This window comes from Amblyomma americanum, chromosome 4 (assembly GCF_052857255.1).
Source record: "Amblyomma americanum isolate KBUSLIRL-KWMA chromosome 4, ASM5285725v1, whole genome shotgun sequence".
In the NCBI taxonomy this organism is placed as follows: Eukaryota; Metazoa; Arthropoda; class Arachnida; order Ixodida; family Ixodidae; genus Amblyomma; species Amblyomma americanum.
Window position 1 is genome coordinate 82,227,580 of NC_135500.1, and position 15,859 is coordinate 82,243,438.

At 45.5% G+C, this 15,859-nt stretch overlaps 1 protein-coding gene across 7 annotated transcripts in view; it reads right to left on the reverse strand.

Annotated features, from left to right (window-relative positions):
* Positions 1–15,859, reverse strand: part of LOC144128082 (uncharacterized) — a 180,823-nt gene that overhangs the window by 162,979 nt on the left and 1,985 nt on the right. For all 7 annotated transcript variants that reach the window (XM_077661152.1, XM_077661150.1, XM_077661149.1 and 4 more), the window contains exons 2-5: positions 11,385–11,484; positions 7,894–8,189; positions 5,982–6,159; positions 938–1,264 (exon numbers count right to left, since the gene is read on the reverse strand). In XM_077661152.1, coding sequence (XP_077517278.1) covers positions 938–1,264; positions 5,982–6,159; positions 7,894–8,189; positions 11,385–11,468 — 885 coding nt within the window. In that variant the 5' untranslated portion in view covers positions 11,469–11,484. The remainder of the gene's footprint in view (positions 1–937; positions 1,265–5,981; positions 6,160–7,893; positions 8,190–11,384; positions 11,485–15,859) is intronic.

The window sequence follows — 15,859 nt, forward strand, 5'->3', positions numbered from 1 at the left end:
CAACTGCCCTCTTGGTCCACAAATCCTTCACATTCTCACTTTGCAGGTTGCTGCATGCATATACAGTAGTGCCTCGTTATTATGAACACTTTGGTCTGGGGCCAAACTGTCTATGAAACGAGTCCTCTGTAATAATGAATTCTAGAGAAAAAAAAAAAGAATACTTATTCAGAATGAGGACTTTGGCTACAATGTCTGCTTCTGTGTACAGTGGTGGGCAATGGAGCGTCAATTGTTAAATAAAAACTTGAAAATTCCGAGTGTGTTATCCTGATCGTCATTGTCTCTAAAATAACGCAGTGCAGCCTGAAGTGCCTAATGGTCTATGAGACGTATCTCCTACTATGAATGTTCACGTACCACAAATCACTGCATATGTGTACTCAGTTGTATGACAGTTGCCAAATACAGCTTGCAACATAGCACAACCTGCAGAGAGAATTATTCATAACCATTCATGCAATATAGAAAAAGGCAGGGCGTGTCAACCGGGAACCTTGACACTACAAAGCACAAAAACTACATAAAAAAGGCCATCATTCAGGTATCCACACTTTTGCACTGCCTTTCGCTGGTGTCTAGCACTCGAAATACAGGAAAGGAATTATCTGGTTAGAGACGATGAGATTCTGTTCTCATCACTGTCCACAGTAACGCATGAAAAATTAATAGGTTACAATGGGTTCTGCGCTTTTACATCCTGCCCATTGTCTAGACAGTGAGTTTCCATATTAACGAGGCGAATAACATTAAAAAAGTTTGGTCAACAGAAAAACTGTCCATCATTCGAGCATTCCCGTATTAACTGGGATAATGGGGCACGACTGTAAAAGCATCATTGTTGCATTGTTTCCCTCCAGTCCATGTTACTGCCCACCTCACCGCACAATGCATATAGAAATCACACGAAGTGGAAGCCACTGCAAGAGCCACTCACCGTCGCCGTCGCCATTGCGGTAGTGGTTGCTTGGGACGTGGCAGCAGTGGTGGCAGTGGTGACAGTGGCAGCAGATGCAGCACTCCTCCGGGATGCGTAGCGTTTCGCCGGAGGCGGCCCACCCACCCCGCCCTGATTGGAGGCTGGCTGTGCCTTGCGCCGGGGTCCGGCAGGGCCAGTCTTGCGGCCCCTGCCCTCGGCAATGTGGGAATGCATGAGGGAGCGCCGGGTCGGGTGCTCCTCCACAATGTGCACGTGCAGGGCACTGCTATGGGTCAGGAACTGGGCTTCGCAGTACGGGCACTGGTCCATGCCTGACCCATTCACCTGTGACCACCAATGAAGAACAACCAGGCATGTGTCTCTCTCTCTCTCTCCTCCTCCACACTCTTTTGCATGCCCCCACCCAAGTATCGCACAAGAAATGAGCAAACATCAACTGCTGCAATCCCCTTGTGAGAGATCGGCATGAATAGTTCACTGGACAAAACAGCAGGCTATTTTCCTCTCAAACTTCACACAGAGGGGGCTTCTGGCATCTGGTTTCAAACACAATACATCATCACTAAGACTAGGAGTCACGTATCTCGAAATATCGGCTGTTGAAACATTTTCACGTCATGCAATAGGCACCATGTGCTTGTCACTGCTTATCTCAAAATGTTCTCACAACGAAATTTGGTTATCTCGAAATGTAGCCAGCGAAATCAACAAAGAAAAGAGGGCCTTCAGCCATCAGTTTGTGCAACCCACAGATCACACTGCAAACTAATGAGCAACGCCAGCACAAACTTGCTAATGTGCTGCTAGCAGTGGCAGTCTGCACTACTGCTTTGTATATTATTCTCCTGCTAATTGCCGATCCACACCACCTCCACCGCCAACACTGAAGCTTGGAGCAAGAACAGAAACCGTTTACGACATACCACGGCATGAAAGGCTGTATCTGCTACCACTGCTATTGCGATATCAATGCAATCACTGCCAAAATGTACTGCATCCTCTGCCGGCCACATTTATTGCACTGCCGTGCCGCTACACGCTACTCTTTTCATTGTAAGGGAATGCTAGGCGTATGTTATGGAGTTCGCATTGCAAAACAAAGCTGTACGAATGGCTTAAACTTTTACCATGCACAATCAGTACACCAAAAATCTGGGTAGTTTGCGTAACTCGAAACTCTCTTAATCTCGAACTTTTTGTTGTCTTTAAAAAATAAAGAAATGGTTTACTGCGTTCACTTGAGTTCATTAGGTGTTCTGAGTATGAGTGATATGAAAGCAGCGAGAGACCCTGGAGCCCAACAAGCAATTAAATACTGCAAAGAAACAGGGTGCTGTGTAGGGATTCATGGTTGAGAACTGTACAGCCAAACTCCTTATCTGCAAAAAAATCGTGGCTGAACACATACAGATCACCGTAAAAACCGGAATATAGGTCAAACCTTTCATCAAAAAGCCATGGCAAAAAATAGACCTATTACAAGCAAAAACGTAGCATATGGACGGGACAAAGAAGGGTGAAGAGCAACCGTCCTGTCTTCGCCCTTCTTCGTCCCGTCCATACGCTACGTTTTTGTTAATATGTCTGAGCAACTGGGCCGTCAGTATACTCTGTTAGAAAAGTAGACCCCCATCTTATATAGCGGTCATTGGTGGAAAAACTACGGAAGACTTGCAACAATGGCCGGCTGAAGTCAACAGCCTCCATCACCATCAGCAGCGGCGCGGCGTGGCGACGTTGTGGCACCTCCATTTTGTGTTTCCATTGTTGCAAAGCTATTTTGGTTAAAGGCTGCTTTTTCACATTTTATTTCAAAATGAGCGGAAGCCGTCGCCTTCAAGAAAAATGCGACTGGGTACACGGAAGTTCACGGCAACCTGGCATCACAGCGCAAATTTGGAGTATCTGAAAAGAGCATTCAGTACTGGTGGAGGAAGAAGCTGCGTATTACAACTTGCAGCAACCAAAAGAAAACATCATTCCGTGGGCAGACCGCAGCGTACCCAGAATTGGAAGGAAAGGTTGCGGAGTTCGTACGAGAGCTGCGTGCAAGATCGCTGCCTGTGACTGCAAATGCATCCGCGTGAAAGCGGTAGAGATCACGGCACGGAGCAGCGAAAGAAGCGAGAGTAAGCGCACGTGTACACATGCGCGTACCTCGTTTGTTTTCGCCGCTCCGTGCCGTGATGATAAGGTGCTGACAAACACGTGGGTCGATGGGCGCGCGATACTGTTAAAAAATTGGCCGGGTGTACATATGAGCAGCATTTAAATGAAAATAAATACTGTCACCATTGTGCAACCTGTTGATTCGCATTTGTTTCAAGGTAAGGGTGACTTTCGGTACTTTTTCCAATGAAAAAGATTTTCTTAATTTTTAGAATTGGTTAGTTTGGGGGTTGACCTATATTCCGGTCTAACCTATAATCCGTTTTTTACGGTACTATTATGTAAGGCTGTGTTAGTTTCAGACTTTGTTGAGAACTGGAACAGGGCAGCTAATATTCATTAAAATTTCCAGCATGAGAAGCACCAGTGGCATGAGATAATGCAAAGGCCAAACAGCCACTGGAGGGAGTGAGAACCCCAGGGAATCAAGGCCATTGCAACAACCAAATCATTTTCTCGGCAAGAAACAAGAAATTACGGTGAAAGGAAAAGCACAGCAAACATCTTCCGGACACCTGAGCTTTGCTATCAGGGAAGAGATGAAGGCGGCTTGAGATGGAGAGAAAAACTCACGATGTGAAGGGCTCCAGATTAATTTTGACCATCCGGGAGTTTTAACATGAACTGTTATCTCACAGCACGCAGGTGTTTTCACATTCTGCCTCCAGTAAAATTCAGCCGCTATGGCTGGGATTTGATCCCGCAACCCTGTGATCAGCAATGTCACAACCACTGGGCCATGCAGTGGGCTACCTGTGCACTGAAAAACTGCAATTTTTTCAGTGTCCACTATCAGTACCAATCACAGCAGAAATGGTGAAAGCTAACAAAGCTGATCAAGTTACGAAAATAAATGTTACTGTTAAGCTATCTGGTCTAATTTGTCGCTGTTCTAGCCTGATTTCATGACAACGAAGTTTCTGCTCCAGCATAATTTTTCACAGGTCCTGTGAATCTCGTCGCAGTGGGGTCAACTGCGGTCACAACCGGTGTCAAGAAATGCAGGCTTCCCATCCTGCCCTATGATAGGATGTGCTGAAATGGTAAACTTTGCAAAATGCATTTTAAAGACGCTTCATTCGTACCGCGACTTCTCTTAAATTCGGTTAATTCAAAACTTTGCCTTGCTTAAATGCTCCGGATGCGTGCAAGAGTGGTGACCGAGGTCGGGTTCGTCAGGTTTGCGACGGCACGTGAGCTGAAAATTCGGCCCTTCAACTGATTAACTCAGACACTGTGCAAACAGGAGCCGTGTAAAATGAAGTCGCTCCGTTGCTGCGTAGTTTCGTTTTTGGAGCTTTGCTACCAGCCCGCAACGAATGTGGCTGCCGGCCGCACTTCAGCGAGGCAAGCCCAGCTGTGGACCAGTTCGGACGCTAATTGGTGCATCAATGATCTTCTTTTCCTTCTGAGAAGATGTCTCGCCATTACGATGCAAATGTGCATTCCAGTCACGTCCATCTGCGCAGTCCTGTGCATCGATAATGCACGCTCATCCCAAACTGCTCATTGTGTGGCGAAGCCTCCATACATAGACACCACTGTTTGCGAGAAGGCTCCACCGCTACTGCATCGCACCTGTGAAGGAGGCCGTGGAAGGCCTTACTACCGTATTTATTCGAACCTAGGCCAATAGTTTTTTTTTTTTTTAATAAGCGATATGAAACTTTTAGATCGGCTCTGATCCTTATGAACTTCTTGCTTTCGCCACAACGAGGAGGGCCTTCATGGGCCTGAAGAGAAACCGTCATCCCGAAGTGGAATCAGCAATGGCAGAGTTCGTGAAATCACGGAGGTCAGCAGCACTTCCAATGACCACAGAAGTGCTACAGGCCAAAGCGAGAGCGCTGGCTAGAGCGAGGCATTCCATGGGACCAGTGAAATGCATGAGCCAACTCCAACATGCTGTATCAAGCGCGCGTCGCTAGGAGTTGTACCTAGCTGGATCCGTGCAGATTGGGATGACATCCCAGAAAGCTTGGTTGCGCGCTCGTTCCGAAACAGCGGCATTTCCAATTCACTTGATGGCACAGAGGATTGTGCACTGTACGTAGAGGACAGTGATAAGTCGACGAACGAGGAGCAGGTTCGTGAAAATAAATGCTGTTTTCATGCTGTCCCTGCTGTCGTTCTCAATCGTTTTTTCGGCTGGCTTACATTCAAGGAAAATTTTTTTTTTATTTGGCCTTCAACTTTCGAGTGTTGGCTTAGAATCGAGGCCGGCCTAGACTCGAGTAAATACGGTATTTTGGAGCGGTTCTGCTTTAATATTCCTTACAGTGGGCATCCAGTACAGCATGACAGAATTCCAAAAAATCGCCGTTTCCGTGCAGTTTTCAATTAAAAACAGGCGACCATTGCCCATTTTTCCATCAAGAAAATTTGCTGCGGTGCAAAACTGGAAAACCAGCTCATTGTTGACAACTTATTTTCAAACACACTTGAGTAAACATAAATATATCACTGCCTTTCACCCATATTTTATGTTGTTCTAAAGCTTTTAGCTACATCTGCATAGAAAAATAGATCCAAAATACTATTTGTATGCATGGATATCGATGAAGTAAATCGCATCTAGTTTTGGATCATATTAAGGTGAACTTCTAATAATTAAAACTTCTGATAATTAAAACAAAAACTTCTGGTCCCTTGAAGTTTGAATTATTGAGTCTACTGTAATCATAATTTTCTAAATAAATTTGTCAGTTTTTTACATTCCTGCAATGATGAAATACTTAATTTTGTAGACAACATTTTCGTTGCTTGGACATAACAGAGCTAGAAGTGCCCAGCATCAGCTCAGCCGAGAACACCCCTATATTGTCACAGCTCTCTCGCTCTTATTCTTCCACTGCTGGACAGTACAGCTCACCCCAGGGCACTGGGCGTAGTGCTTCTCCATGGCAGTGATGGCAGCGCAGGCCATGGGGCAGTCCCGGACCGGGCAGCGGATGATCTTGTTGGCCAGCAACTCGTCCAGCCAACGGACCTTCAGAGTCTGGGTCGCCGTGCGCTGCATCACCAAATTGCTGCCCCCTTCTGTATCTGGCCTGCACACAAGCAAAAACGAAGCAGCACACATCTGACTTACTTCCTGTCCATCGAGTACACTGGCACCACTACCTACGGTCACCAAGAAGTACAGGCCTATTCATCTGAAGCAGCAGCTATGCAGTCCCCCGGTAAAGAGGTGCGACGTCGCAGGGACAGTTTGGCCAAAGAGCTTCGGTTTAGCTCACCAAGCTGTCCTTCTGGCTAACGATAGTGTCTCAGATTATTTAGTTTACTGTTAATACTTACAAGCCTTTGTTCATCCAGGATGTTCCTCATTAAATCATCTCGGCTTGATAGAATCTGCAGTAGAATTGGCACCTTACATTGTACACGGAGGCAGCATTCAGATGGTAGGTACATGAGCACATCACTGCCAAGGAATCAAACAAGCCAATATACGTCTTCCACTAAATGAAAAGCACTTGAAGTGTGCGCACCGTCTGCTGAAGTACTTGGTTTTGTGTCCTGTGTAACAGGTGCAAAACGTGCAGCATACAATCATAGAAAGTAAGGAACTATGCTTGGTGACAACTTTTAGTAGCAATGAAGAGAAGCCTACAGGGCCAGAGTATTCGTAACTGTGTCACTTCGCCAAATAGTTTGGCGGTAGGATAGGGGTGCCTGGTTGCCTGGCTCACTGCTCGGTTGCTTCACTCCATCGCTGCTGTAGCTGGCACTACCTATCTATTGAAGCTATGGAAGCTCAGTGGCCAGTGTGCTCAGAGCTCCCTTTCGCGATGCCCCATGCTCAGTAACTTGGGAAAGTGGTCAGACAATAACGAGCTATTTTCAAGGATATCATTTTGAACCTTCTCAGCAAGGTGCCACACAGAGTGACATGCTTACTGTTCTTGAGGTGCAAAAAAATTGGTTTTTGAGGAAAAGAAATGGGGGGGTATCTGTCACATCTTCCTGGACACCAGAACCCCACATCTTGTGGACACCTGACAGCCCCTAAGGGAGGGGATAAAAGAGGGAGTGAGAGAAGAAAGAGGTGCCCTTGTGGAGGGCCAAAATAACTTCGGCCAAATTATTCCACAGCCCTCCACTAGGGCCACCTCTTTCTCCTCTCAAATAACCTCAAACAGTGAGGCTCTGCCTAGCCATAACAGCCAGACGAGCACACCCTCCCTTCAGACTGCTGTCTCACCAGCAGTGAAATGCTTTGCTTTCCCTGTCAAAACTCTGGCTCCGCCAGTGCAGTGGACAGAACTGGACTGTGGCGGCACCTGTGTCTGACATACCAGAGGAACGAGGCTGCAGATCCTTCCTTTGTAGCTGTAAAGGTGCACTTGTGTGAACATTTCAATCCCTCCCAAGACAGCTGCTGCACCTAAAATGTCGCCCTTCCTTGGGGGGGGGGACATATAAGTGTGCAGTGATGCTGCACCCACATTCATAACAGTTCCCCATTGTTCCTCCGCAATACGCAGGGTGTGCAGTTAGATTTTCTTGCTATCCAGCAAAAAGCTAACCAAGGTGAATTTATACGACCAAGGATTTTGATGCCTTGAGATGTTTAATCAAGTGGAATATTAAAAAGTTGATTTCGTTTACCGCTGCAATTGGTTAATGGGTAGTACAACACACTGCGTACCCATGGGCTGCTGTTCTTTTCTTTAACTTGGGTCCTATTACAGACTAGGCTAGTAGCAGCTCTGAGAGCAGGTCACTGGCTTAGGGTTAGTTGCACAACCCAAAGTAAACGGCTGCATCCAGCCCCGCCTGACCTAGGAGCAGGACTTGAGGGTGAGCCCATCTGCTGCTGCAGCTGCTGCTCATGTTGCTGCGGTGGCTGCGGAGACTGCTGCAGAGTCTGGACCTGCTCTTGGGCCATCACAGTAGTGGCCGGTGCAGCATGTGCCATCAGGGCGGCCTCGGCAGTGGTAACCGGGGCAAAGACAAGCGGGGCCGTAGCCACCTGGTGAGGGGCTCCATCGATGTGCAGGGGCTGCAGCTGGCCCAGCACTAGCTGTGAGCCGCCGCCCATCAGGGCCTCGCCCAGCAGCACCGGCTGGCCGTCTTCCTGCACACATGCAACACACTCCCACACTGAGCGCACCACCACTAGGCACGAGGTCAACTACTGATGCCGCATACGTCCGGGCCACCAAAAAAAGCCCACATTTATTCATGGAGCCATGAAGCCTAAGGAGAAAAACATGTCAACTCTGCCCGAGAGCTGTGAATATTCTCTCTTGGTAATGCCGTCAACCTTTCCTTCTTCCAGACACTTGCACATGTGGCGGCAGTACTATCAGCAACAAACGAAATCCAAACGAGAAAACTGAAATGCCAAGACAAAAATACACACATATCTCCTGGAGAGGAAATACAAGTGAGGCTGAGTTAACATTTCTAAAAGATAGTCTTCACGACTTAGGAGTGAAATCAATCTGCTCTAGTATTGAACTTCTCACAGCTAAGGTCTCATTTTTCTGTTTGCATTTCATTTGTTGCTGATAGTTCATAACTATGCTTTTTGAATGGAGCAGCTTGTCAGTTCTTCCAAGTGCTCCATTTTACAGTGTCAGCTTTTATAGCCAATCTCCCCCACTTAAGAACTGCCTGTATGAAATAATGTCATCACACTGCAAGGTAACATGACCCATTTAACTGTCACAATAACAGTTAAATGACCTCATAAATGAAACTCCATATACAGTCAGACCCTCTAATAACAATATTAGTTACGACAATATATTAGATACAACAATATACAACCATGGCACCATGAGCTTTACCATGTGTTCTATGGTAAAATAATCTGCTTATAACAATGCTGTCGTAGCACAATATCGGTTATAACAATTAAATCTAGTCAATGAGAGCAAACCTTACACGAAAGAAAACCACGAAAATGCTACAACCACACCAGCCAGACTACGCTTACAACGTAAAAGCACACGTGCGGAGCCGACCGAAGGATCGAGCTGGCGCAGAGAAAGTGAAAAGAGCATGTGACCGCATACTCGGAGATAGGCCATGCCAGAGATGGCTACATGCCGCAGTGACGCAGAGGAGAAGAAAAGACAGATGCTTTCTGCTGTGCCAAGGCAGAGGAGGAGGCAGGGAGTCTTTCAGTGGAGCAGACCATTATTAAAATGTCTGAGGATGCACCGCTCGTAAAAAAACACGCCAGCACCTTTTTTGGTTGTTGCTTTTTGCATTCTGCACGACTGCTGGCAGCGAAAGTGCATGCGCTGCCCCATCCTCCCCTATTCTTCGATTCTTCGTTAACTTGACCACGTGCGTTGCCAGCGTGGTTTTTCTTCTGTCTGCCGTCACCATTCCCTTGGTCCTGCAAGCTCCACATACTTTCCCGTTGAGAACTGCTTCTGGAAAGTGGGCTTTGCTTGGGATGCCAGTGATGCGGAGGCTCACAAAGTTCCCGCTGATGCACTGATGACGGCAGCGTGTCGGGTCTTGGAAGAATTCTTGCATGGCTGACAATGCAGCCACGATAAATGAAGACCTCTCCAAAGAGGCAATCATCGCAGCTGTTGACGACGAACAGGTACCCATGCAACTTGTGTCACATCAAGAGGATTTAGAACAATCGAACCACTTTGCAACTTTCCAGTTATTCAATGCTCTTAAGTTAGTGAAGTTTTCTTTTTTATTGCATAACCTGACTATAATAACTAGCGGTTATGACAATGATATTTTTTTGGCACTTTAATATTGTTATAAGTGGGTTTGACTGTACATTCTCTGACCAATGACTTTCTTCCACATTCCCCATACACATACAGATTATGCTGAAACACGTATTACAGTGCATGAACACCCTTCCAGCTTTTTTTTCTTGCATGTCACTCTCAAAGGCATTGGAGGTACACAGTAATGGTTCTAACCAAACCTGTCCATTTTCAGAAAAGTTTACAAGTAAAATATGTACTTCAGGTAGTTTCAAGCCCATCACCTGCAGTGCTGTGATGCACATGCAACAAATTAGGAAACGGGTCAACATAATAGCTGTGAACGGGTTCCAAAATCTTTACAGTCACACAGGCATTACGTTTGCACTTAACATGTTGTAATGTGATAACGAGTACTAACCTGGTGATACCTAACTCACATCAGCTGGTGTCAGAAATGTCACCCAGATGGTATTTTTTTCGATTTCTCTCTCTCTATCCACCTTCATTTTCAGCACAAAAATAGTATAGCCATAAAAGCGAGTTCAGTTCTTGGCAATTTACACTGCTGTGTGCACAGGTGAGGACGTAAGTAAACGGAGCCTGCCATTCTGTTGTATGTGCAATAACTCCTTGCAAAGAAAAAAATTCATATGAAACACTGTGCACCTATGACAAGTTGTACCAAAGGCCACTACATGCCTGCACCTGCCATACCACCAGATTTCCCAATGCGTAAACAGTGTTAAAAAGCATTAGCAGAACATGCTGCCAGCACAAAATAGCAATGATGAATGAGGAATGGCCATTAAATTAGGATATGCAACAAGACAGGCAATGTCATGACAATGCAGCCAGTAATGATCCTCAGATGGCAGGATATGACCACGGTTCTCAAATCAGCGGTGCATTAATGCAGCCTCAATCATGGCTCTGCTGACAGTTTCTGGGCTAAAGCATTTCAGCATGCAATAAAAGTGGTTCTGACCGCCAACTACAGAAATAAATTAGCTGCACTTCTCCCAGTAAATTGATTCCTTTCTCTCCCCAAACACAGATGCCCGTTCAGACTGTACCGTGCACGGCAAAAGATGATGGGAGGTCCACAGGCATCACTAGGGTCAGAAGTGTGGCCCGGTGTGGTGGCCTGGTGCCTCACTCCCCATGCACCACTTCCTCCCTCATGCCCTGCTCCAATGTGCGACTGTGCTGCAGCTGCACCTGGTATAGCCCACACCACCCTAGTGATGCCTCTGAGCAGGCCTAATCAAACGTGTGTATGAAGCAGCAATGCCACCAGTTGACAAGCAGTCCCCAAGCAATGAAGACTGCAATGATGACAGCAGCAAAGACACAAGAGGCACACCAGGGAAAGATCTGTCTTCATCTCAGTGCTAATACTGCACAGAGCAGACACCTCCACCTTACACAACCACACAAATTCCTCGCTGTGTGCCCTTTTCCCCCTGGTGGTCCTTTCTGAATCACAACAAAGCTTCCCAAACTTTTGTTAGTCTACTGGAGCGACCACCCAGCCAGTGCTAGTAGTGCAACAAGGAAGCCAGGCTCAACAGCAATACCTGTGGGATGAGGATGATGGCCCCTCCATCGAGCGCACCCTCCTCGGCATACGCCATGGCTTCCAATGGGAGGGCGTCCCCCATGCTGAGTCACCGCCGCCTGCATGTCAGGTCCCCACAAACATAAACAACCTTTACCCAGAAACAGAGTGCTTCTTCTTTACTTATTTGCATGTGCCAAACACTACACGAAACCAGGGGAGGGAGAGCTGTTGGTGACACCTGAAAAGAGAGCGTGGCCTGCCTTAAGCCCCACCAAGAGACTAACCCGGCGCAGTGGCTTAGTTGCTATGGTGCTCGGCTCCTGAGCTTAAGGACTCGGGACCAATACCCAGCAGTGGCAACCGTATTCTGACGGAGGCAAAATGCAAAACACCCGAGTGCTGTGCAGTCCGCACACACTTGGGAACAACAGGGGGTGGAAATTATTCCATAGCCTTAACCTTCAGCATCTCTTATAGCCCATGTGTAGCTCTGGGGCATTAAACCCAATCTACCATACCATAACACTGAGAGACTAGAACATGAAGCTCACAGAGGTAAAACCAGAAAATTATTGACGAATTGACCCTGCTTGTAAATGAGTTATAAGTGTGACAGCAGTTTGCCGCCCTTTGAAGCCCTGTCAGGCTACAAAAAACTCTGTTGAAGTCTACGGCATAAGCATGTCTTTTGATGATGATTGTGAATTTTTATGGTGCAAGGGCATCTGGGACCGAAGAGCACCATGGCAAAAGGTGTTTTTGTCTTCTCCAGGTGGGGTCAAAGAACCATTTCCCAAGCATTTCATTCTAAAGAAGCCGAGCACCAGGCCAAGGGAAAGCTTGTACCTATTTTATCATCAGTGGGTACCCAGCGGCACTGGGGATCAAACACCACATCTCCCACATGCAAGGAAGATGCTCAAACCACTAGGCCACCACTGCAGTTCATGTCTTTTGAAACCAAGTCCGAAAGGTAGGAAGTTTTGCTAACCATTTTTCGCTTAATGTCTACCAGGCTGGAATGGTCATGCCCGGTTTTATGTGGCAAAGCTTTGAGCATGGTTTTTGTCTCTACCAGAACATTACCAGAGTTGTACAAGAGATGCTGAATATGCATAAATGGGATCAGCCGTTCTGCAACGAGATTTAACAGAAGGAAATTTTTAGGTTTGGGAGGATATACATAATGATCGCCCGCTCCTCCAGCTTCATCCTGACACAGGACACCTTTTTAACTAGCAACCCATTTAGTGCCCTCGCTTTAAAAGATCATGAACAAAAGGCAGGTCCTCTAGTCAGGTTGACAGTGTGAGATGCAACTATGGTGGCAAAGGTAAACTCGAAACTGTCCTCAGCAGAAAGTGTGTATATGCATGTGTGTGTATGAAAGAGAGAGAAAGAGCTCCTCAAATAAGTTGTGGCTCAGGACATTCTCTGGTTTGCATTCTTATGAGTGCATCAATGCATCTTCTACTAAATGGAATGAGCACATAACTAGTGTCCTCTGTGCATCCTCTTAAACATGCCCAATGAGCAAGGCTGCTTTCTCTTACTGAGAGGGCTTGCTCCAGGGCATATAACAGCCAGTCGGCTTCAGCATTAGTTATTCCTTCAAAGTGCAGGCATAATGTCCGACCACAATTATCTTCAAGGTCACTCTGCAGACTGCAGGGCGCATGGTTCATGGCAGCTACCAATGAGCTAATGAATGACATAAGTTGGCTGAATGGTTTGCTCCCCACAGCCAACTGCTAAGAAGTTACCTGCTAAATTATTCTTGATGCTCTTCTTCCCTTTTCTTATGTTGCCGGTCGTAACAAAGCTCCTTCACAGATGTGAACCAACAGTATTCAGTGATCATTGACAAAGTGCTGCCTTGCACACAGACCCTAGAGGACCAGGACCATCAAGGTCTACCTTGCGCAAGATTATGCAGAGTCATTAAGACAACAGACATGGCTGGAAGAGCAGAGTGCTCGGGGGGTACACATAACCTCCAAGAACTTCTGCTCAAGACCCTGTTGCCTTAATGCCTTCATTGCGACTGCTAGCAGTGACAATTCCCTTAACGTGATCAGTTGCTGTACCGTCCGACAGGAAACAGTGACTAAAGAAACAAATATCACTGTAGAAGACCTGCGCTGTCACAAAGTTAAAGATGCTAAAAAAAAAAAAATGTTTGATTTTTTATTCTGCATTTCATTTATTTCTCTACATCACTATCATGTCAAAGCCCACAAACAAAGGGAGGCTCATATTCGTATACTTTCTGACATGGCCTTCTCTCCAAGTTACCCTAGAACCACACAAACAGCAGTTGGTACAAATGGAAGAAAAATGAACGTCACATACCCCAAAATATTATCACACATTGAGGAGAAGCCCTAATAAAGGACTACCTTGCATCCTTAATATAACACAGACAAGTACGTCATAGTAGTTGAACAGACTGTGCAGGCAAGTTTGTTTATTTAGTAATCTTAGAACAAAAACTTGGCCATGGTAAGCACTGAACAAGAAAAACAAAGAACACTAGAAGAAATGTAAAGCACACTTTTTTGCAGTACTTAGGCAGGACATGGGCACCTTACTTCATAAGAGGTGGTCCATGAACAATAACTCTACTTTTAGTAGTGCAATTCCAACCTGCAGTGCACACACATATGAAAAAAGTGTCACTTTACCAGGTTCAGCAAGCACTAATGACACCAAGTGGTCTAATTCAACTGAAGGATGGCTCACAGATGTAAAGCTGCTGTAATCGCATCGCAGTAGCTGCCTGGTCTAGTATCAAACATGTATACCTCAAGACAAGCGATTACTTCTGGCGTAAAACTGTTAACTTACTGCCAGTGCATTTCAGGCACCAGCTTTATTTCATTACCTATCAATCACAACTGCTTGCTATCTATCACACGGTGTGAGATTAGAGTTTACTTAATTGCCAAGCTGTAAAAACATCCGTCCAATCTCATCGTAAATATGACAAACTTGAAGCACTGAAAACTCAGCCTTTGTATTAATCATACTTGTACAATATATTGCAGCAGATATTGGATAAAGTGAACACACTAGCTGAAACCTTTCCGGTAATCAAAACCACAACTCTGCCTTGCTTGCTGTGATTACAAGAAAGTAGCAGCACAAGTAGTAATATGTGGGGTTTGCATGGGCTACGCAAATTGCTACAGTGGAGGGCTCTGTATTAATTTTTTACCACATGGGGGCCTTTACACGCGTTGATATAGCACATCGCATGGGCATTTTCGCATTTCACCTTTATAACATGCACCTGTCCTAGCTCAAATTCAATCCCGAGGCCTTGCATGTCTCTACAGCCAAACACCACGGCCACTGAGCCAACATACTAGAAAGCCACCACACCACGCAAGTAAGACTCTCCGAATCCAAACATTTTTCTTATTCTGGTTAGCTACAGCCTTGGTCAGCTGCCCGACACATTGTTCAAACCTTTACTGCGGTGCTAAAATATTGTACAGCAGAGTTTTACTCAGTGCACCTGTTGTGCAATGTGCACTCACATGAAAAAAGTATTTACCTTGACATAATAGCCTATACACTTCATTGCTCTGTGGCAGTCTATTTCAAAACTATAATTTCAAAAATTCATTAAATATTCAAAAATTTCTTTAAAATTTTCACTGAATCATGTTCTTAGATTTAGTTTCTCAGGTGTGATGACTTTTGTTCCTGCACTTTAAGAGATTCATGACCATCCATGGGATCACAAAATTCACAACTTGCTATTTTAACTTAACTGCACAAGCAAGACAATTCAAGACCAATGTTTCCAGCCACAGCACGAGTGAACACTTAGACATAAGTCCTGTAGTCGGACACAACATCAGTCTATAGCAACCACCACACAGAATGCCTCTGTGACAAAAATTTTGATGACTCTGGCTTGTTTGGTACATCCAAACATCAAAGAGCTGATTTCATTTACTGCTGCGAGTGGTCAGTTTGGTCAGCAGAGTAATACACGACAATGCGGACCATGGCCGATTGTTACCAACTGCTGTTGTTTGAGGCTGTATCCTTCTATAACAGCAACTTAATACACGTGCAAAGATACCTGCAGGCATTCACACCCGAAGATGTGAAAGTTTACTGAACTAACAGATTTTTGAACATTACAAAACAAAACAAATGATTTCTTTCTTAATAGCAAATTTCAATTTAAAGAACTATATAGTTTTTATGAAGCACATAAAGAGAATTCATCTATTTTATGGGTACGCAAATCTCATATGTGATGATCACCACACAACAAACATTTCAAAGGTTGCTCCTAGCTGCCAAACACAACTTACCTACACTACTGACTGCCAGTCCCAATTTGCATAATGTCTTCATTTCTTGAACATTTTCTGTTTGAAAAATTTGAGGCCTTTGACTTCTCAAAAAATTGTTTGCCCCCCCCCCCCCCCCCCCCCCCCTTCTTTAATTTCTGCCTCTGTCCCAAATGTA